This window comes from Nymphaea colorata, chromosome 13, assembly GCF_008831285.2.
Source record: "Nymphaea colorata isolate Beijing-Zhang1983 chromosome 13, ASM883128v2, whole genome shotgun sequence".
In the NCBI taxonomy this organism is placed as follows: Eukaryota; Viridiplantae; Streptophyta; class Magnoliopsida; order Nymphaeales; family Nymphaeaceae; genus Nymphaea; species Nymphaea colorata.
The window spans coordinates 5,177,575-5,201,885 of NC_045150.1; the positions used below are offsets into that span (position 1 = coordinate 5,177,575).

The 24,311-nt window shown below is 39.0% G+C and overlaps 1 protein-coding gene across 4 annotated transcripts; it reads left to right on the forward strand.

Annotated features, from left to right (window-relative positions):
* The first annotated feature begins 430 nt into the window (after nt 1-430).
* Nucleotides 431-22,570, forward strand: LOC116267082 (autophagy-related protein 13b-like). 4 transcript variants are annotated; one of them, XM_031648646.2, is made up of 4 exons: nt 431-462; nt 780-2,737; nt 2,895-3,073; nt 21,736-22,570. In XM_031648646.2, the coding sequence occupies exons 2-4, from the start codon at nt 1,136-1,138 to the stop codon at nt 22,100-22,102; spliced, it is 2,148 nt and encodes a 715-aa protein (XP_031504506.1). In that variant the 5' UTR covers nt 431-462; nt 780-1,135; the 3' UTR covers nt 22,103-22,570. The 4 variants fall into 4 exon arrangements, with proteins under 4 accessions (XP_031504506.1, XP_031504504.1, XP_049937181.1 ...); XM_031648644.2 differs by lacking the exon at nt 431-462 and adding an exon at nt 520-603; XM_050081224.1 differs by lacking the exon at nt 431-462 and having other exon boundaries at nt 617-943; nt 1,041-2,737.
* The last annotated feature ends 1,741 nt before the right edge of the window (nt 22,571-24,311 follow it).

Below are 24,311 nucleotides of genomic sequence, written 5' to 3' on the forward strand. Positions count from 1 at the left end.
TTCCCCCTCATAAAGCAAACATAATTTTGTCCTCAATTGGAGGACTTTTATAAAAAATAAATTAATTGGCTGATTTTTTAGAATCTGTCTAAAAAACATAAGCCTATTTGTTAAGTTGTAAAAGTTGGGAGAGGATTTAGTATTTACTTAAACATGATGCCATGCAGAATAAATAAATAATAAATAAGTTAATACCATAAGTTTAGAAATATAAAACTCATTCTTAAAAAATAAGCCAAAAAGGTTTGCCGATTAATATATCCGGAATTGAATATTTTGAACATGTAAAAGTAGACATTTATCTGGAATTAAATACTCTGCACGGTGCAAGTGGCAAAAGTCATTCTGTTTCTATCCTCTCCTCAAAATATTGAGATTGAATCAGCTTATAAATATCCTCATTTAAAATAAATTTCCTCAGCTAAACATTTGGGGAAGGAAATACTGCAGGCGATCTAAGCGGTATATACCAGAAACTGTTTATTTATTATCTAATCTTTTAGGAAACGTACAGATATAAATAATCAATCTTCTTTCCCCTCTGAAATCTGAAAAGAATGAAAATTGAATTCTTCTCGTTTCCTTTTTTCAAACTTCGTAGAGGTAAACCCTTCGTCTGAACTCAAATTCCTTCTCTCTCTCTCTCTCTCTCTCTCTCTCTATCTCTTTGTGTATCTCTCTCTCTTGCTCGCTCTCTCTGTTCTTCTTGGTAGAGAATATTGGATTATTTGAAGCTCGATTCTGGGTCTTTGGCATAATCTAGTGTGTGTATAATCCAGGTTCTTCTTGGCGATGATCTAGAGTTTATGGAGCTCGATTTTGGTTCTTGGTGATGTAGAACTTTGGGGCTTCTGGAGTTCGGTTTAAGTTTCCCCGGTGTGAATTCTGATGGTTCTTTGAATTCGTCCCGGTGGAAATTTTGTATCTGGTGACTTGAATTCTGGTACTAACAGTGTAAAATTGGGGAATGTGGGGTTAATTTTGATTCTTAATAGTGGAAATTGTGGGCTTATAGTCTTCGGCTCTCATCTTGTTCGCAGAAGGAGCTTGTGATGTAAGTGTGTCTTCTTATTATCAGAGTGGTTGGGCTTCTTTTCTGTAACTTTCGTTCATATTTCAAGCATTTGGTGTCTCAATGGCATCTCATGGCAACTTGAACTCGGAACCGCATAAGAGTGAGCAGATAATTACAGATTTTTTCTCGAAAACTCTGCATATCATACTAGAATCCAGGGCTCTCTTTGTCTCGTCGAGGAATTTCAGTGGTGAACAGGTGGTTTCCTCGCCCTCTTCGTCTTCTACATTGTCGCCGAGCATTAGGCCGCGGGACAGATTGTTCGGTTTGGCGCTCAGAGACTGCTTCCCAGCCATCGACAGTTTCGACGTTTGGCGCCAGAGCGGCCGAGAATTGTTGGTCATTGATATAGTCCTTGTGCAGCGGTCTGCGTGTGATTCACCCATGGAAAAGAAAACCCTTTCGAGGAACTCGTCTCTTAAGGGCCGCTTCTTCAATTGTTGCAGTGCCGGCGATGAAGACCCGTCGCTTGCCACGGAGATGGTTGCTGAGCGGTGGGTGGTTCAGTATGAGCCAAGGAAGGAGACCGGTAGAGAGATGCGTCCTGGTAGGGCCAGACATGAAGAGGGAAAGAAAGGTGGCGGTCCGAGGCTTGCCAAGGGTCGGGGACATGTGGCTTCTCCGGAAACTCAGAACTTGTACTTACCTTCGAACGAGTCACTATCTTCGGCATGCAAAAAAATGGGAAAGAGATTGAGCATACTGCTGCGGTCCCTGTATCTGACGGTTAGGCTATTACCTGCATATCGAATCTTCAAAGTTCTTAATTCATCTAGTCGCATCTATCAATTTAGTCTTCGCTATAAGGTCTTGCCATTTGCAGAGCCTTTCTCTCGGGAGGAGGAGGCTGAGATGAAGCTGTTCAGTTTTGCACCCGTTGAGACTCCTTGTGGCAGACTCTGTTTGTGTCTGTGGTATCGTCCAAGTTTGTGTGATATGAAGTTTGAAAATCCAATACCATCATCCCCACAATTGATAATGGATTATGTTGGGAGCCCAAGTGCTGATCCTTTGAAAAGGTTTGCATCTGGATCATTTAATTCATCCGGAAAGAAAGGGACAGTTGGTCTTTCATGTAATTCACCTTGTTCAAAAGTTCCGTTTGCTAGAAGGCATAGTTGGAGTAATGACCTGAACAGAGCTGTTCCTTTGCTCTACTCGAACTCACCTCCTTCTCGTGCCAGTAATACTTCTGCTTCACCATCTCCAACCGACTCAGAGTCTCGTGCATTGCCTTCTCACTCTACGGCGCATCAAATATCACTTCGTAGGCAGCTGCATCCGGATAATTCTCCATCTAGATCACCGGCTCATCCATTGGACATGCCAAAAATAACAGGCTTTGATGATTACTGGCCGTCTCCTTTCTCACTTTCTCCTTCACCTTCCCCCCCAATACATCAATATCTTTCAAGAAATCTCATCCGCTGTGAAAGTGCTCCACTCAGCAGCTCTTCAGCTAGGATTTGCAGGGGTATGGGATTACCAACACCAAATTCTCATGAGCGAAATTGTAACCTACCCCCATGTCCATCTCCCAAAAGGATAGCAATTGGTGGTCCATCTCAAGGCGAGAAAAGGTCTTCTATTAGGGCAGACGAATTGCAAGCATTAGAGGTTCATTCTACTTCACCCGCCCTCCCCACCTACTGCAGTCCGAAGGTATTGAGGAAGGAAGTTGATTATGCTTGTTCTGTATTCAGAAAATGGTTGCTCCAGTTTGATCTGCGTTTTATTGATATCACTTTGAGTTCTTAATTCTTCAGTGTCATTTTTCTATTGTCACTTATCCCCCTTGCTTTTCTGTTTCTGTTTTTAGCCTTTGTTGTATGGGAAGGAAGACTTTGGAGGCTTATATGGAGCACGGGTGTCAGGTAGTAGTTCTCCCCGTGTTTCAGTGTCAAGGAGCTCCAGCAGACTGTCCTTCCAAGAAGAATCTGACTGCGAATCTAATTGTCCTTTTGCTATAGATGATGAGTTGGCATATCCATCCAATAGGTACATTTATCACATCAACAATGGCTCTTTACTTAATTAGCTGAAAAGTTCATATGAAGTGCCTTTGATACTTAGTCACTAAGTTAATTTATGTACTCTTGGTTCAAATGTGAGTTCAAAACTATTTTTCATGAGTACGAAAGTCCAGTTTTGAACGTCTCATTATGCACAGGAGTCCCTCTGCCATTAGCATCTTTCTTAGTACTCCTTGAAGGGTTCCGGAAAACAAGAACTGCATTGCTTGAGAAGTGCCTAAGGAAGCACAACCTGTTTTCTTGTGGTTCAAATGACTACAACTCCTATCCCACCTGAAATCCTGGGAATTTTTTGAGATTTGGAGTGGATTTGTGCCCACATACCTGTTTTGCTGATATGCTTTAAAGTATTTCCATGTGCTCCTTTCCTATTTCTTCTATGTCATGGGGCTAAAACCAAGTAATCCATGTTGTTTTCCTGGTGCTTCCAATATTTCCTGTCAAACCTTCTTGTAGAAGTATTTCAAATGTTTTCGGTAATATTAGTGGATGGTATTCAAACCTTTCCTTTTTCATCCACATTAGCAAAACTTTTAGAGTAGTGTTAAAGCTAGGGTTTCTGGAAATGACAAGTGCCATCTGTCATGCTTCTGAACCACTTAGGGAAGGGCCATCTCAGAAAGGGAAGTTTGCTTCCTGAAATGAGAAGCAAGCGTCCAATATAAAGGAAGTGCTTGCAATATAAATGAAAAATAGTTCCCTGACATGTGAAGCTCATTTTCTATTTCATTGGAAGCGAGCTTTCTTCATAGGAATGGAAATTCTTAAATGGGGAATCTCACATCCCCTATGCTTCATGTTTTTCTTATATTTATTTTTATTTTACAATTTTATGTAAAAAGGGATTATATTGTTAGGAACGATAGTCAATCTCAGTGTGTTTCTCTTTTATTTGCATTGTTTGCTTCCAATTCCATCCCTTCTGGCTTCCTTTTTGCATCTTTATTCATTTCCAGTTTGCTTTATTATCTGCTTCTGGTTCAATGCCAGGTTTGTGTCTAATTTGCATTCCTCTTGCTTTGTAAGCTTTTAAGTACCTTGCTTCCCATATTGCTTCTTACTCAATAGGTTGTAACTTTAGTTAGAACAAGCTAAAAGCTCACTTTTCTATTTGTGAGAAGCTTTGGACCACTACATGCAACAGTAGGATTTTTCTTGTGGCACACCTATTCTTCTACGAACCTCTTAAGCATGATATGTATCATTTATTATGTATCTGAACAATATAGTATATTGTCTTGTCTCATTTTCTTTATCGCCTTTATGTTGTTATTCCATGAGGTGAAGTCTTTGAAAAGCCTGTTACTTTCTTCATTGGCATGTTTAATAATTTTGTGCTATTAGTAAATAGTAACTGCAATTGAAAAATTTTGGAGATCATAAATATGGGTTTCAGTAGTATGAACCACTGTCACAGATATTGCGAGATTTTCTAACTCGTGATATTTACGAGAAGAACAGATAAAATAAGAAAGAGGGAAAAAGTTGCGGTATTTGGAAAATCTCATAAAAATAAAATCTCGTTCTTTTTCGCCATCATGTGTTTTCTTGCATATTTTGAATTTTTTTTAAAAATTTACGAAGATTTTCTTGGGAAAAAATGATTTTGCCAAAAAATAACTTAGGATAAGATCGCTGATATTTTTTCGAAGATGACATTTGCGACAATGATATGAACCATGAACCTATCTTGGCTCCTGACAGATGTTGAGGTAACCAAGTTATCAAAGAGAATCTGTATGGCTTGGTAGATAATCTCATTCAATCTCATATTGTGTTATGATTTTTGTCTTCTCAAGCCTTAAGAGAACTGCATCAGGAAGGACATTGTTCCTACAACCCATAGAAAGAAGAAGAAGCTAAATAACGAAGAACATGTGCAAGATCCCTGGACCTTGTACTGAGGTCCAGGTTGCGTTTGAGCTTGAACCCTTTAACCCATTGTGCTGGGTCCTTATTCTTTGAGTTGCCTCTTGTGCTCTGAATCTTCATTTGTTAATTTCAAGAACGTTAGTCCATTATCCTGTGATGTTGTTTGGGCTGGGAAAAGATTGGTGATGGATGGCTTGTATCCCTTATTTGTGTTTGTTTTAAACTGAAATTGTCCCTGCATATATCAGTTTTTAAATTCAAAATAAAATGGTCATCCTGTTTATTTTGATTAGGGTGCTTCTGGCTGTGACATGTCTATTGGCAGGAGTAACATGAAGCTCCAAAGTTAGTGTGTCCCTTCAAGTAAAGGAGGCTGTAAAGTAGGTTTTGTCAGAGTAAAACTAGGAATTGCTAGTTGTACGTCGTGAAAATTTGTAGAATGAAAAAGATCTTGCTGCTGTGAGTTGTGGACGTTTAGTTGAGATTCAGATTTGCTAGTGTTTTGTCCTGATCGGTGTCTGAATGCCCAGAAGACTTTGACCAAGTGAAAATTCGCTTGATTTTTGGTGGCCCCTACCAGCATAAATGAAATATGAGTGTGGGTAAGTTGTCACGCCTATCCCAGATATTTTGGACCCCAGGACTTTGACTTCACCTGCTGAAAATTTGTGGGGTCCAACTTGTTTCACCTGTTGAATATTTTTCATCCCTCCAAGCTACAGTTACATGCTTAGTTGTCAAAATCACAACTAACCTGCTGACTAGTTTGACTAGTTGGTTTGAGTCGGTTGTCGATGGACTTGTGTTTCAAACATAATATCCAGTTGTCCAAACTAGTCAATTGCTCAGCATAGTTAGTCAACCAGTTAAACTCTGACCTATAAATGGATGTGATCACCCTATATATATATATATATATATATATATATATATATATTCAGCATAGTTGGTCAACCAGTTAAACTCTGACCTATAAATGGATGTGATCACCCTATATATATATATATTATATTTACTTGTACCATAGTAAAAAATCCCAACTAATCTGCTGACTAGTTTGAGTAATCAGTTTGAGTTGGTTATCAGTGGATTGTGTTTTAAAGTTCAAACTTCACAGGTAATTCCTAGTCTATGTCATATGGTTACGGCCACGGTTGCTAGACTTTGTCACATGGGTACTGTTGTAAATGTAGCGTACCCGTACCGGTCAGGTACGACACTGATACTGGTACTGTCCCGGGTACTTCTTGGGTACTGGTCAAACAGTACCAGATACGGTCAACATACCCAGGATCGTATCCGTCCAATTTAGGACTCGGTCAAAGTTGACCGAGTCCTTTCCTATCCAAAATTTAGGATTTCAGTTTTGTTCTTTACACCATTTACACTTAGGAAATGCATACAGAGCTGTGTTTACATATTTTGTTCAATAGTTTCTTCTTTAGAATCTATAATTTTTGAATCATGAATGTGTTATTTTGTTTGAATGATTATTTTATGTTATACATACATACATACATACATACATACATACATATATATATATATATATATATATATATATATATATATATATATATATATATATAGCCGTACCCCTGTATCCAAGTTTTTTGAAAATAGCCCGAACCCTTATCAGTATTTATGTGACATCATATATATATATATATATATATATATATATAAGAATTTAAAGTTCGAACAAACAAAGCAACACATTCTGATAATAAATTTGCTGTAGAGCACAAATAAATAAGGCAAAAGAGGAAGAAATAATAAAGAAACTATCAAGGAATCAAAGCGTGATTTTAATATGTTATGTTAGGATTTAAGAACTTAACAACAGCTAGATAATCTGATATTGGTAAAGGATGATCTATTCCAACGACACGGTCACACAAATTTATTTGAATTTCAAGTGAAAATAAAAACACATGATTCAGCCAAACTTCAACAAAGTGTTGACCCATTCAGCCATTTGGTGGCATGAAAACAATAAAAAATCACATATTCACAAGAAAAAAATAAATGATAGCATACCCAGTTCCACATGATGCTAAAACAACAAATAATCGACTGAAAACAACTTAACAACGAAACACACAGCCCTTTGTCAATGGGCAGAAATGTTCACTGGCAACACAGTCCCACCGGCAATGCATAGTCAGTCCCACAAAATTACATGCTTATGCTGGAACTGATAAAGAAGATAAGAAATCGACTGCCAAACTAGGGATCATTGGAGCAAGGGGAAAAATCTACTTACTGGAGAAGATACCGCTTTGCCGGAGGTCACTCAATGCTCAGGTGGATGCTGGAGACCCCACTGCCTGCTCCTCCAACCCTTCAAATTTTAGTCGAGGGTTGGAGAATCAATGTGTTTATTCACAGTGCATTAAAAAAAAGGCCCAATTTTTGGATAGTCTTGGACTCAGTCAAGTTTGACCAAGTCCAGAAATTGATTGGTTTGGCTTCAGATACATTGACCGTACCTGATACAACCTTCATTGTACCCGAGGCATACTTGAGGCTGTACCAAGGTTCAACATGGGTACTGCACCATTTCAGCAGTGCCCATGTGATATAGCTACTATTTACCAGTTTGGTCAAATGAGTCAATTGGTCAGCCTAGTTGTTGGTCAAATCTCTGACTTAAACATGTGTATGTGCATGTGCATGTGCTGTGTGTGTGTGTGTGTGTATATATATATATATATATATATATATAGGATTTTGTGAATTTCTCCATGGGTTTGGCAGAGAAATCCCCTGCCCTCTTACAATACACTGATTGTATTGGGCTCTATGTTTAATTACATCAACCCAATGCATTACATCGGGCGGCCATGATTGGATGGAGCTCAAGATGGCCTGGAGGATTTCAGCTCATATATATATATATATATATATATATATATTTATTTATTTATTTATTTGTTCATTGTCAATCGACTTGGACCAAGTAAGACCATATTTGTGACTAGTTCTAATTAGTCTTTTAAGGGTCCTGCATGACCTATTTTTGAATTCTGATTCTGGCAACTTAGCCTCCAACTATCATACAGACCCTTGTGAGACACCATCTCAATGGCCACCTTCTCCTCCGCTTGTGTTCTTTCCTAAAGCACCACATAGAAGAAATACAATTGCCTTCTTAAACAAGGTATTGTATCATTTTTAATGAAATATATCTTTTTCATTCAAACATAGGAAAAGGTTTCCTGAGAGATGACTCTTTCTAAATGCTTTTACCTTGAATATCCTACTGAAATTTTTCCTGAAATTTTTCTTAATACGTCAGATTGAATTTTCATGCATTCGAACATGGCTTAACTTTGTAAGTGATCTCTACGATGGAAAACCTTGTAGTTACATCTTAGAAAGCAGAACTCTATGAACTTTTTGCTTATGCGTTCCTAACTTCCTACTCAAATTCTGCAAAATATTTCAGTATTATTTTGCTAATATTATAATAGGAATAATATGAAAAATATCTGAGTTTGTATCTACATGTTGCAATGACTTACTCTTGTTGTTCAAAAGAGTAATAAGACTTTTTTGAAGAAGGCCTTGTATTCTCAGTGGAAATGATTGGTTAACATTTTGCCAGACAGGCTGGTGAGTGCCTGAGTGGTGACCTATGTCTCATAAATGCGGGTTTTATAAATTTATAACTGTATAAATAGACAATATATATTACATATAACATTTATAAGACTGATTAACAAAATCAGTATATACATATATAGAACTTATAATCAGCATATATATATATATGTATATATACCATATATGTTGTTGCTGTCTATAAGTTTCCTCAATTTCACAATATGTCCCCTCTCCCTCCTCCTCCATCTCCCTCCCCCTCCCTCCTCCGTCTCCCTCCACCTCTGTCTCCCTCCTCCTCAATTTCACAATATGTTTTCTTATATGTATTAATTGAATATGCGTCGATTCATCACTATTAATGTCTCTAATTCAAAACCGAACATGAAACTTTGGTTTCATTCGGCTCCTTTATGGAATGGGAGCGGAGAGGGAAACGGGAAGAGAGAGGGAGAGGGAGTCGGGGGCGGACTGCAGAGAGGGAAACGGGAAGAGAGAGGGAGAGGGAGTCGGGGGCGGACTGCGGAGAGGGAGGGGAGTCGGGGGCGGACTGCGGAGAGGGAGGGGAGCGGGGGACGGAAGCCCGAGGGCGGGGAGTCGGGCCGGGCCGGGCCGGCCCGGCGGCGGCCTGGCCCGTTGCCCAGGCTTAGCGGCAACTGCCATTAGGGTTCTGATCGATGTCATTCTAGCAACATGAGCAAATGTCTCCTTATAATCTATGTCATATTCTTAGAGCATACCCTTTAGCAACTAATCGAGCTTTATACCTTTCAAGTGACCCATCACTTCTAGTCTTAAGTCTTAACTTTATATACCCATCTACATCTTATTGTCTTTTTTCCTATGGGAAGAAAAACAATGTCCCAAGTTTGATGTGTAATTGGATGTCAAAATTGTGAGAATCTTCACTAAAACATCACCGAATCACGTCTTTCCGTCTGAAAATAAGGAGGATGGAGAATAGAGAATAGAAGAAGGCAATGAAGGTAAGAGAACCGGCGGCCAATGCAGCCACACTATGCTTGATCTCTATTATTAAAACATAAACCTAATTAGGTTACAACAAAAAGAGGAATAAAACATGAAGTAATTACAAGAGGTGCCACCACGTAGACGTGAAGACATAAAAACGAAGTGGATCGGGTCTGAACAGACCCGATCCAGACCCGATCCCTTTACATTGATGCGTACAGACTTAACAGCCCCCCTCAAGTTGTGCATGAGATTTGATCATGCACAACTTGTTTTTCAAATCCCAAAAATGCTGCCCTGTAAGACCTTTGGTAAAAAGATCCGCTATTTGTTCACTGGTGGATATATAAGTAGGCAATATCTCGGCTTCTTCAACCTTCTGACGAATGAAGTGTTGATCAATCTCAATGTGCTTGGTACGATTATGCAAAATGGGGTTGAAGGCAATTTTGATGGCGCTTTGATTGTCGCATAGCAATGAGGACTGAACAATAGATAGATGAAGCTCTCCAAGCAAATGTCGTAACCATGATGCCTCAGCTGTCCCTGCAGCCATTGCTCTATACTCTGCCTCAGTGCTAGATCGTGCAACGGCACGCTGCTTTTTACTGCTCCAACAAATGAGATTAGAATCAAGAAAAAGGCAGAAACCTGAAACTGAGCGTCGGTCATCAGGATCTCCTGCCCAGTCTGCATCAGTATAAGTATATATGCTATGTCCAAGAGAAACATTGGGACACTTTGTATAGATCAATCCATCCCCAAGAGTAGCTTTGAGATACCGTAAGATCCGCTTAGTAGCATCCATATGTCCTTCTGTGGGTGCATGCATAAATTGAGAGATCTGATTTACAGCATAGACTATGTCTGGGCGCGTAAAGGTAAGGTATTGTAACATACCAACAATGCTGCGATAGAAGGTAGGATTTGAATAGGCAGCAGTTCCATCAGAGGCAGCCAATTTAGTGTTTAGAACACTAGGAGTAGTTATGGGTTTGCAATTAATCATACCTGCCCTGTCCAAAATATCAAGAGTATACTTATGCTGCGTAAGAGTCAATCGATCATTTGCTCTATCAAGTTCAACACCCAAGAAGTACCGAAGTTCGCCGAGATCTTTCATCTTGAATTCTTGCTGCAACAGATCCTTAACATAAGATATATGAGAAGAAGAATTCCCAGTTATAACAATATCATCTACATAGATAAGTAACCAAGTGGTAGCTTCTTCGGTATGATACATAAACAAGGAATGATCTAGAGAGCTTCGTAGAAAACCAGCTTGTTGTATATGATGAGAAAACCGATCGAACCATGATCTAGAAGCTTGCTTCAGCCCATATAAAGACTTGTGTAACTTACAAACCCATTTTTGAGGATCATGAGTATTGTAGCCGGGAGGTTGCTCCATGTATACCTCTTCCTTAAGAATCCCATGTAGAAAAGCATTTTTGATATCTAACTGATAAAGAGGCCACCCATATGAGACTGCAAGAGAAATAATCACACGTATTGTGCCCATCTTGATAACCGGACTGAATGTTTCATCATAATCTTCCCCATATTGTTGTGTGAAACCACGGGCCACAAGACGTGCTTTATGTCGATCAATGCTACCGTCTGGCTTATATTTCAGTTTGTAGACCCATTTGGAGCCCACAACATTCTTATCAGTTGGACGAGGGACAATCTGCCAAGTCTGACACTCATGCAATGCTGCCATTTCCTCATTCATAGCTTCAACCCAACATTTTTCCTTACTTGCATGGTGATAGGATTTTGGTTCGACCTTCTTGCTGACTTCTGTCATAAACAACTGAAAATCTAAAGAAAAGTTGTTATAACTTACCCACCGATCAATGGGATGTCGCACACGTTGGGACTGACGTGGGGCTGCATTAGGAGCTGATCGCCTAGAGTACACAAGGCCTGAGAACCGACTATGTATAGGTGAATCATGGGGTTGTGAGGATGAGGGCATGCTGTCCAAGGAATCTCTCACAAGTGTCTCAGCCTCATTAACATCTTGCTCCTCGTGCTCAATCAAACGGTCAGTCCCTTGTCTTAGGATTTCAGCATGCAGCCAAGTATCATAAATCTCATTTTTATCCTTGAGTGTCATGCAAGTAGCCTTGGGATCTTGTAACCTGTTTTCATCGAAAACAACATGCCGTGAAATATGAACACGCCCAGTTTTAGGGTTGTAACATCTATAACCCTTGTAGTTTTCTGCATACCCTACGAATCTGCACAAAATAGCATGATCTTGAAACTTGTTACGTAAGGAAACATCAACATGCACATAGCAAACACATCCAAAAACACGCAATTCCTCATAGCGTGGCTGCTCTTGATGTAATAAAAAATATGGGGATTTGCCATCAAGCAAAGCCAATGGCAGTCGATTTATAACATGCACAGCCGTATGAAAAGCCTCAGTCCACAATGTCATGGGTAAGTCTGTGTCATGCATCATGTTGAGCGCGCTTTCAACAATATGTCTATGTTTCCGTTCAGCAATTCCATTTTGCTGAGGAGTATGTGAGCATGAAATCTGTCTAGTGATCCCATTATCTAGTAGATACTCAGTAAATATAAATTCACCACCACCATCACATTGAAAATGCACAATATTACTGGAGTATTTATTTCGAACCAAGGCATGGAATTGAGTAAACAAACGGAAAACTTCAGATTTGTGTTTCATGAAGTGTATCCAAGTATGTCGAGAATATGAATCTATAAAAATGACATAGTACCTACTCCCAGAAGAAGAGGGAATTGGAGCAGGCCCCCAAACATCAGAATATATGGTGTCAAAAATCCTTGAAGCTCTTTTATTAATTGACTGAAAAGGAAGAGCATGGCTCTTACAAAGATGACAACTCGAGCACATGCTGGACTCACTGACTGAACTCAGACTGGACTTATCTAAGAGTCCGTCTGCAACAAGACTTCGAACAAAAGACTGACTACAATGAGCTAACCGACCATGCCAAATGGATGGCTTATTATATTCTGCGACATTGACTTCATTATGACTTGAAGAACATGAATCTGGAGGGTGAGGTTTGGACAGCTTTGGAGCTTCTTCAAGGACATACATATCTCCTTTGCGAGTGCCCTCAGCGAATGTCTTCTTGGTTTGAGCATCCTTGACATAAACAGAAGATGGTGTGAATTCAACAGAGGAGTGAGTATCATCAATAAGTTTGGACACTGAGATAATATTTTTCTTGACACTTGGAACAACAAGGACATTCTTTAATGGAATGGAAGAAGAACCCATGGATATTTGTGCATTTCCAATGTGCGATATTGTGTGATGGGAACCATCTCCTGTGACTACTGAGCCTTGATCTAAATAAGGGGAAACACTAGAGAGATTACCTGTGTCACCAGTAACGTGGGCTGCTGCTCCAGAGTCCACATACCACTCTCCTTGCTCATTTTGCTTCAAGTTAAGTTTGGATAAGGCTGTCATTAGAAGTTGCTGCACGTCTGCTGAAACCTTTGAAGTTGGATTTGATCCAGACGAGGATGGAGCTGACCCCGCTACTGTCCTATTCTCGCGCCTGACCTGACTATTCTTGTTCTGAGGATTGTGCCAACATTCTGATTTTACATGCCCCTTCTTGTTGCAATAGAAGCATGTCGGGATTCTCCTAGATGTGGCAGAGGTAGTATTCATGCCTGGCGGTGTTGGGAGAATCCCTCTTCCCATGCCTGTCTGAGGAGTCCAAGAACGAGTGCGATTTCCTTGCAGTGCGTGAGTTCCTGTGATCAATACATTGTGGCTGTTGGAAGGAACCAGATTATGTCGTTGAACTCGACTAGCTTCATGTTGAAAAAGCTTGGCCTTTAGATCTTCAAAAGATGGGAGAACAGGTAAGACTTCCAAGGCTGTGCAAAAAATATCAAATTCCGTTCCCAGTCCACTCAAGGCTTGTTGGACTTTGTCTTTGTCGCTGACGGGATGTCCAATTGCAGCAAGCTGATCACTAACACTCTTGATTTCATTCAAATACTCCAAAACTGTACGCGTCCCACGCTTGATATCCTAAAATTGCCTTCTTAATTGTAGAAAACGTGCTTCCGAGACTTGAGAATATGTTGTAGCAAGGGTAGACCACAACTCTAGGGCAGTTAAATCATCATCAATACCTCCCAATACCTCTTCTGACAAGGTAGAAGTGATATAAGCAACAAGAGACTGGTCGTGAGCCAGCCAAACTTCATATTCGGGATTGCTCTCAGGAAGAGTTTCATATTCAAAACTGATTTCACTTCCAGCCGAGGCCCCAACACCTTTATCTCCCACGACTGTCTTCTTTATTTCACGGTTAACATACTTTGGAGGTGCTGGAGTAGTCCCATCGATGTGCCCATACAGTCTATGGCTCTTAATAAATGGGACAATTTGGCGTTTCCAAGTCAAATAATTACTATGGTTCAGTTTTTGAGAGATGAGTTGTGAGAGAAAACTAGAGGATAGAAGAGAGGGAGCCGGCTGGTCCATGATTGAAAAAGAGGATTAGAACAGACGATTTGGGCAGAATTTTAGAGGTCACGATAGAAATTAGGGCAAATTAGGGCAAACCGTGTGACTTAGGGCAAAAAACAGAATTTAGGGCAACAGAAATTAGGGCAAATCGTGGGATTAAGGGCAGAAACAGAGTTTGAGGATAACCACGGTAGAAAATAAGATTTAGGGCAGAATACTCCAAGCACGGCAGAAAATAAGATTTAGGGCAGAATACTCCAAGAAGAAATCACTCACCGGAGGACGATGTAACCTGGCTCTGATACCATGTGAGAATCTTCACTAAAACATCACCGAATCACGTCTCTCCGTCTGAAAATAAGGAGGATGGAGAATAGAGAATAGAAGAAGGCAATGAAGGTAAGAGAACCGGCGGCCAATGCAGCCACACTATGCTTGATCTCTATTATTAAAACATAAACCTAATTAGGTTACAACAAAAAGAGGAATAAAACATGAAGTAATTACAAGAGGTGCCACCACTTAGACGTGAAGACATAAAAACGAAGTGGATCGGGTCTGAACAGACCCGATCCAGACCCGATCCCTTTACATTGATGCGTACAGACTTAACAAAAATGGCTTCCGTTAAAAAACTTTTAGGAACATTTTTTAATTTAAGAAGAGCTCTTGTTGTTCCAAAAATATGTCTATGTTTCCTTTCGGCAATTCCATTTTGTTGGAGAGTTTTGGGATAAGACTTTTGATGTATAATTTCTTTTTCTTTTAGAAAATTTTCAAATTCATTGGAAATGAGTTCTCCCTCAGAATCACTTCTAAAAATTTTTAGGTTTGTGTTGAAGTATGTTAGATGGGTCTCGGGACCAGGTCTGGATCCGGATCCGATCCAGCTTGTAGCCCTTGTTGGGCATTATTTAAGTCGTGTAACCCTAATCCTTAAGGTGTGAATGAAAGACTAAGGAGAGAGAGAGTCTGGCGGCTAGTGGGCACCGGCTCCTCCTCATTCGTGGTTTTTTCCTTCTTGTTGAGGGTTTTCTACGTTACATCGTGATTGTTGTTTCTCTTCCTCTTCTTGTTCGTGTTTCTACATGGTATCAGACTTGTCATGAGACAATGTGGATACCATCAAGGGAATGGAGATCATACACTCTTTGTGAAGAGAAATGAGCAAAAAGTTACTATTTTGTTGGTATATGTTGATGATATGATTGTCACAGGTGATGATGAAGATGAAATAATGAAGTTAAAGAAACTGTTGGCGATCGTGTTTGATCTTAAGGACCTTGGTAAGTTGAAATACTTCCTTGGCATAGAAATTGCTAGGTCTGGGACTAGCCTTGTGCTAAATCAACGGAAGTATACTCTAGATTTGTTAAAGGAGACTGAGAAACTAGGGTGTAGACCAGCTTCTACTCCTCTAGATGCTGGCCATAAGCTAAGTCTTAGAGATGGGGAGCCACTCCGTGAAGAGGCAAAAAGAAGATATCAATGTCTTGTAGGGAAGTTAATTTATCTTACTCTCACTAGACCTGATATTACCTTTGCTGTGAATGTGATGAGCCAGTTCATGCATGCTCCCACGGATGCCCACTTGAAGGCTGTTGACAGGATCTTGTGCTACCTGAAGAGGAATCCTGGCAAAGGTCTCTTATATGTCAAGCAAGACACTCTTGGGATTGAAGGTTATTCAGATGCAGACTGGGCAAGCTGTATTGACACTAGGAGGTCCACCTTTGGCTATTGTATTTATTTGGGAGGGAATCTCATAGTGTGGAGAAGTAAAAGGCAAGATGTTTGTTCGTGTTCCAGTGCTGAAGCAGAATACAGAGCTGTTGCTATGGGAGTTTCTGAGCTTTTGTGGCTGAAAGTATTGTTGACTGATATTGGTATAAAGGTTGAAGAACCAATGAAGATGTATTGCGATAACAAGTCCGCAATTAACTTGGCCAACAACCCTGTGCTTCATGACAGAACAAAGCATGTTGAGATTGACCGGCATTTCATTCGAGAGAGAATTGATGCTAAAGATCTTGTACTTCCTTACATGAAGTCTGAAGACCAAACCGCTGATGTTTTGACGAAAGCTCTATCTTCAACTTCATTTGAGAGAAATGTATCCAAGTTGGGCATGTTTGATATGTATGCCCAACTTGAGGGGGGGTGTTGAAGTATGTTAGATGGGTCTCGGGACCGGGTCCGGATCCGGATCCGATCCAACTTGTAGCCCTTGTTGGGCATTATTTAAGTCGTGTAACCCTAATCCTTAAGGTGTGAATGAAAGACTAAGGAGAGAGAGAGTCTGGCGGCTAGTGGGCACCGGCTCCTCCTCATTCGTAGTTTTTTCCCTCTTGTTGAGGGTTTTCCATGTTACATCGTGATTGTTGTTTCTCTTCCTCTTCTTGTTCGTGTTTCTACAGTTTGCATCAAATTATGTTTTAATCATATTGTAAAACTTTTTGAAATTCGTAAAGGCTTCCGATTTGTGGTTAAGAAAATAAACCCAATTATATTGAGAATAATCATCAACAAAAACAACATAATATATTAAACCACCGTTAGAAACAGGTCTCCATACATTCGAATGCACTAATTCAAAAGTTGCTTTTGTAACAAAGTTTCTATTGCCAAAAGGTAAAGCCTTAATTTTTGCTTTGATACAATCATCATAAGAAATCATTTCTCTACATTTGTCCTCTAAAAATGTGATATAAGACATTTTTCCTAAACTTGAGTGTCCAAGTCTTTGATGCCAAATTTGAATGTCACTTTTCTTGATAATGTTGCAAGTGGGGTTGGAGAGGTTCACAAATAATCAAGATCATTTTTCCTATAACCTTCCTCCATCATCTTCTTGAAAAGATGGTCATCTATAAAAAATTTATTTTGTGAGAAGAGAATATCACATCCATAATCAGTTATTTGAGAAACTGACAAAAGATTCAACTTAAGTTTTAGAATAAATCTTACTTTTGATATTTTGAAAACTTTGAAATTAAAATTTTGATCAAGATTTCCAATGCATTTGATTTCAAGAGGAGTTTCATCGACAGTTTTAACCAAAGGGCATGATTCTTCCTTCTTGTATTTGGTAAGTAGTGAACTACAAGGGGTCATATGAAATGGGGCTCAGAATCAAGTATCAATGAGTATTTACTTGATGATGTAGATGCTACCGTTGCTCCGAAAATTGGAGAAGCCTCTCCTTTGAAAAACAGTTGAAAAACATCAATGAGCTTTGGTTGTACAAGCTTGTTTAGGTCGAAGTGGTTTCTTTCTTTACTTTCTTCATGCATTACTCCAGCCACACTTGGACATCCAGGTTTAATATGTCATTCTTTTCGACAATGAAAACATATGATTTTTTTTGTTGCTATCTTCATGATTTCGATTGAAAGGAGGAGACCTATAAGTTTTCATATGACCACGAGATCTTGAGGTGACATGAACACTTTTCATTCTTTTCCCTAGAAAAATTAAGTCTATTCTCTTCCATTTGAAGCTCCACTATGGTTTCGTTCATGGATTGAACTTTATGTCTATGAAGTAAGGAGGTTTTGACGCCATCATATTCTCGTCTAAGTCCAAGAACAAATTTATAAAATTTCTCTCTTTGAATTTGTTTTTCAATCAACACTATGTCTCTTGGATCAAATCATTCGGGTTCAAACAACACAAGTTCATCCCATAGTTACTCCTTCTCTCCAACATACTTCTTAATAGATTTATCTCCTTGTTGGTAATTTGCAATCTTCATTTGAAGGTTGCACATGTAGGCCACAACCTTCATAGTATGAGTTTTCTTGAGGAATTTTTATGCTTCATGAGTAAAGTCGTGTTTGGCTATTTGACTCATAGTTGTTGAATAATCCATGTAATGATTTTGTGGTGTCCTATCTTTCATTCTTCTTATTATTTCTCACATTCCTTCATAATTTTATCTTTTTCGATTCCATCTAGTTAATGGGTTTTTCCATCTATGGTTTTGGTTAAGACTAGTTGTGTCTCACTTTTAGTCTCATCAATTAGTCACCACAATCATTTACTTCTAATGAAGTGTTCCATAGTTCTTACCCACTGAACATAATTAGATGAAGTAAGCTTAAGGAGATGAATGAAAATAGTTCTCTCATCCATGATGTGTACCTTGTATTGATGTAATTGAGTTGTTGAGACAGTACCAAGATGAAATCAGATACAAAATCAGCTATAAGAGAGCTTGAGACAACACCAAAACAATCCACAAAATCAGCAACAACTTTAGCAAGAAGACAACTCTTCTATATGCAAAACGGCGGCCACCACTTTCATCAAACAGTTGGTGTGCTTTACAGCCAAGAAAGCAACAAGTGCTGATTCTTCAAAGCCTTGAAAATCAGCAAAAGTAGAGCCAAACCAATGCTCTGATACCATGTCATCCAGGCCTCAACTTAAGAATAAAAACACTTCAAGAGTCGCACTCTTGAAGATACCAGCTACTCCAAGATATCACACAAAGAGAAACCTCAAACTAGAGATGCAACAGTTCTAATTAGTCTCAAATAAAATACAGAACAAGCCTTAAAGCCTGTATCTAACTATGGTACAACAGTCCCTTATTTATAGAAGTTAGAAAGGAAAAGAGAGGGTGGAAGATGGCTGTTAGGCCAGTCTCCAACGGCTAGAACGTTGGGAACTCGCCAACAGCTAGAACCTCCTTTTAATAAATACAAAAAAGGTAAAAGTAAAAAAATAGAAAAAATACATAAAAAGAAAATGAAAAATACATAAGAGACCTATGCACACACACACACACACACACACACACACACATATATATATATATATACAACCATATATCAAACACCCAATGGTATATGATATGCGAAAGTATATATAAATATATATATGTATACATTAAGTAATCTAGTCTAATCCTTAAATTCTAACAATAGTTTGTGAGAACGCAACGCCTCTTAACACATTTCTCAAGTGATCACTATGCTTCTTTTCATCAGCTGTAAATTTAAAATATCACCAAAGAAGACCAGCACGGATTTGTGCAAATATAAATGAAAAACATCATTTATCAACACTTGAAATGTGGCTGGGGCATTTGTCAATTCAAAGTGCATAGCTCTAAATTCATTATGTCCTTCATGTGTCTGAAATGCTGTTTTAAATGTATCTTTGGGGCCTTTCTAATTTGATGGTACCCTGTCCTCAAATCTATTTTGGAAAAAGTAGTTGCACCATGTGGCTTGTTGAGTTGTTATTTGGTGATTGGAATTTTTAACCATCGCATTGAGGGCCCTTTAATCCACACAAAATCAACATGTTCTATCCTTCTTTATTAACAATCTAGGTGATGAATAAGGGCTTCTACTTGGTTGTGTATCACGTTTTGGTTGTGTATCTTGTTTTGGACCTTTTAGTGGATATCCCTCATCAGCTTTTCTAGTTCTCCTTTTGAAAAAAACTGTATTGGTAAGGCTTCAACTCAACTGGTTGAGCTCCTGGTTCTATTTCAATTTGATGATCAAATTGGCATATGTGAAGAAGCCCTTTTGGTGTCTCAAATACATCTGTGAAGTCTTTTGGAGTAGATTGCTGTATATCAGTCAATATTACCGTTGATTTTAGTGATGTTGGTGCTTTCCCTGCATCAACTGTTGTAAGTAGTAAATGCAGGCCTTCAGGACAGTCCTTAAGCTCATTGATTTGGTGTTTTTCCTCCTTTTGGAGCTGCTTGTATATTTCTTTCCCCTTCTTTGCCCTTAAATCTCATTTTCATCTTCACAAAGTCTCGTTCTACACTCCCTGAGTGCGGTAACCACTGCATGTCTGATACAAGATAAGCTTCTCCCATGGCTGACGTATGTCCACTGGAAAATGTTTCCTTTGTGTCTTGACTACTTGTGGGCATCTCTCTTTACAAATAAGTTGCCATTTCCAACTGTGACCTTGAAGTTAGGTTTGACTTTGAATTCAGGTAGGTCTAGCACCATTAGCAAGCTTTTGCTGTCATCTCACTTATGAAATTCTGGGTGGACCCTGAGTCTACTAATGCATTAATTATGCATACCTTACCCTCTGGTCTCATAACCTGTGGTACGTTGTCTCCAGCCAGGATGTGTAATGTGATCTCAGACATCATCTCTTTGCTTGCAATCCTGCACTTCATTATCTTCTATTTTTACTTGGGTCGTCTAATTCATCCCCAACCTCATCCACCAGGTGCATATGCAACCTCTTATGCACGTGGCCATGTGTTCACTTCTCATCACATTAGAAACAATCCTTTGCTTCTTTTCTCCTTAGTTTGTTCCAATTTTAGCTTTTTAATTAAAATTTGTCTACCGTTTGAATTCCTAGGTGCAGCAGCAGGCGTCTTACCAGTTTCCTTGTTGGAAGCATGTGACTTCTACAATAGAACCTTAAGTCCTTAACATTGTGCCCATCCCTAACACTTAATCCCAACCTTTTGCTTTTCTCTTTAGTCACACGAGCCAATTCAAACCTCTCCAGCAAGGTCTGTGAATGGGCAGTGTACACTTCAATACATGTCTCGTCATGCAGTCCTATGAATGCCCAATTAGGTCTTTGGTCTGCTACCCACGAAGCATATTGCTCATTCTTCAAACTCCTCTTGGTATTTGGTGATGGTCTCATTTTCCCAGACTTTGGACAAGTCCACATCAAAATCTAATCAAGCTGAAGGCCTAAATCTGGTTGATAGGGCCTCAACAAACTGCGCCCAATTTGCTCTACCCTGTTCAGGTTATTTACTCCTTTTGAGAAACACCATTTGAGACCCACAAACCCAGATTTGGTTGCCACCCAAGTATGCCTTAAATGGCGTTTTAGAGGCAAAACAGTATCCTTTAAAATGCCATTTTATATATTTTGAGTTCCCAATTATCTGAGAAACAAAATCTTAGAAAAACCTCAACAACAATTTTCTTGACAAACTGCCATGATCAACATTGGTGATTAGACTTTGTAAAATTTGCAATCTGTCTCACTCTCCAGTTTAGATGATCAAAAGTTCTTTCTTGATAAAATGCCAAATATCATGAACAAGCTGAAATTGCAACATGGAAAACATGATGATACTTCTTAGTTATCAGTTTTTTTAATTTAATAAAGTGATTTTTGTTATTGGAGGAGTTCCTAACTCTCTCTCTCTCACAGGATCATGTTGCAGAATTTTAAGAAGAATGTTACCCTGAAAGGAATCATGATAACAAACTTATCTGTAATTCATTTTCTGTGAGTGTGCTCCCTGAGAGCTTTATCTAATGGCGGAATGATCCATTTGTATCTTCGTTTAAGGCATTGAACATGTCTATGCTTGACCTAGGAATAGGAGGCCTGCATTACTGATAAGAATACGCTGGACGATCTGTCATGAGAATTGCCACAATGATTTGTTCAGTCATCTGCAACCAGGAGCAAGATTTACTGCACCCAAATGGGAGTTTCATTATGTGGTTGAAAATTGAGCAGATTATTGCTTTGGACAAAGATGTGTTTGTCTTTTTTCTTTAGTGGAGTTTAAACCTTGTGTGGAAAATGTAGATTAGTCTGATATATGATTTTTTTATTTTGCTTTGGCATCTGTCTCTTGCTGTCTCTCTGATATACGGAGTTGCCATTAGTAACATTCCTAAAGCATACTTTTTCATTTTCTCCAGGAATGAGTCTTTTGACAGGAAAGCAGATATTAATGAAACTTCTAAAGGTGGACAAATATTACCAGTCAGAAAGTCTAAATGTGCTGCTATAGGTGAACTTGTTGAGATGTTGCAGAATGCAGCCCCACTGAGACAGGAGGGAATTTGTTCATCCCAGCAAGCTCAAGCCTCAAACTCACAAATTTTGGACACAAAATCAAATCACACAGAAAATTCTGAAACTGGACAAGCTACCTGTACAAGTGGTGGCTCGCATTTAGGAGTCAGATCTTCGGTATTTCTTTCAAGGACCAAGGCTGATGCCATGGAAGAACTGAAGAGCTACAGTAAAATGAAAGACTTGTTGCTACAGCAAAGTGGACCTTGAGTGGTCAGATGCTAAATTTGATTCCAGTGAGATGTTTCATTTGTGTATATAATATGTATAGTTCTTCATGAATTTGGTGTTTCAGTTTGGTCCTATTATTTTAATATGCTGCCATGGTATGTTGGTTGAGGTACTAGGTACCTTTTGAGATCCTCAAAATTATACGAGATGGTATACCATGGTTTCATATTCTTAGATCCAGAATAGCTGGTTAAGCTTTATTCTTCTTTATGTATATATAATTGAACCTTTTTATTTTGGTTTCAAAAGATGTAGATAATGCAAGTCTGTCTATCTTGAGTACTTCATACATGTTGGTATATATGCAGGTCATGATGCTGACTTTGCTGGTCTAAATGTGTTTTCGAAGTTTAGTGTAAATATTTTTGTCTCCGCTGAAAGCAGAACAAAGGGATCCTCTTGATTGTAAATAATACTGATATATGTAGAGTTGAATTTCTTATATTACATTGTTGTTTTCTTTTCTTCATTCTCACATTTCCTGAGGGCGTTTTGCTTGAAATGTCGGGCTAGGTGATGCTTGTTTCCCATTTCATTTGCAGCGTCTTGTGTCTGGTCTTTCTCTGATGCAATGAATGCTCGTGCATGGTTCCATTGTTCAACTGTGGCATATGTAGGCATTCTTGAGCCTCTCCTCAAGGGGTCATTTTCGCTTCATGGAAGATGATCTGGTTTAATAATAGCAACCTGAAACGCGCACATTGAACTGTTGGTCTGCAATATGCGGACGGGCTTCCTTTCCATCAAGAGCTCCACCCGTCTTCAACTCAAAAGGACTGCCTGACGGGGAAAGGTTGAGTTTCAGTATTTGAATTTGTATTCTAGAATTTTGTTGGACTGTCTATGCCAAAAAAGGAGTATCCTTTTGGGTCTGTTTGGCAAAAGTAACAGTGTTACTGTTCGATGTATTTGCCCTAATGTGGTTCCAGGTGTTCCATGAATCTACTCCAACATTTAAGGCAAATACATAGGACGGTAACATACTTTTACCATCGCCAAACAGTGTCTTCGGAACCAAAGCTGTCCTTTATCAGAGAATCCCCATAGTGCAAGTGACAACTAATCTTTAAGTGATTGTGGAAAATGCATGTATCTGAGAAGGAAAATAATGACGTTTCTGCTTGTTTCATGCACAAATCTATGCCACTAAATGGTTTAGTGTAGCGGGAAAAAGGTCTACCATCATATGGTTGATTATTTTAATATGGTTGTCCCTCTTTTGTGCTCGCGGATTTCTGCTATGCCTTGGGGTATACAGTCCTACCTTTGGAGTTTTATCATCTTGAGGGTCGATCTACAATCTATATCTTGCCACTTTGATACCATAAAAACCGAAAGTAAACCAAGACCATGTATTTTGACCAAGTTAGAGCACACTAGCTTGAAAAGCATTTCCTTTCTCAGGAAAAGCCAGGGCAAATATGGTCATCAAATCTCCTCAGAAGATAAGTGGAAAAAGTCCATGGATATAATCCACCAGGTCTATAAATTTTGACAAAGCGAAATCACTTGTTAGAAAGAGTTTTTGTTTTAAAGAACAAGGGAAATCTGGGGCAGAAATCTCTTTTTAACTAGTAAAACCCCAGGGTTGTGCCTTCCCCATCCCAAAAGGTGCACGAGGTAGGATCCATGGGAAGTGAAGTGTTGCAGCCCACTAAGCAGCCACATCCCGCCCCTCGCCATGCCAATCCCACTGGGTCTCTACTTCAAGCACGTAAGGAGCTGGCACCCATTGAAATGGAACTATTACTCTCTGTTAGGAAGCCAACGCCCATCCTGGCCATACCAATCTAGTTGGGTCCGACTTGATGGAAAAAAAGAAGATTCGATGCGTGGTAGTTGTTTACTTCATCTACATTGTCTGCAAAGTTCAAGTATTTTATTAACTGACCTGCATTTTGATCTCTCTCTCTCTCTCTTATGTATATATGTAAGGGAATTCATTGTTGTCATGTGCCGGATACTGTTAGATGATTAAATATAGAGCAAAAAAGTCTTTTTGAGCATTCACTTTTAATTTTAATTCTCAAAGTAAATGTCACGTTACCAATTTTATTCATTTTACAATGAATAGACAATCAGTTTTTATTGAGATAACATATTAACATCATTTCTAGCCAACAATATATCGTCCACATACAAAGAGAGAATTATATAGCTTTTCCAATGTTTTGTACAAACAATGATC

Bases quoted from the DNA above. Each gene is read 5' to 3' on its own strand.
- LOC116267082 (XM_031648646.2), top strand. From the start codon at position 1,136: ATGGCATCTCATGGCAACTTGAACTCGGAACCGCATAAGAGTGAGCAG. The intron at 2,738-2,894 runs GTATTGAGGAAG...TTCTGTTTTTAG, and splicing joins CCACCTACTGCAGTCCGAAG to CCTTTGTTGTATGGGAAGGA. The intron at 3,074-21,735 runs GTACATTTATCA...CATTTTCTCCAG, and splicing joins TTGGCATATCCATCCAATAG to GAATGAGTCTTTTGACAGGA.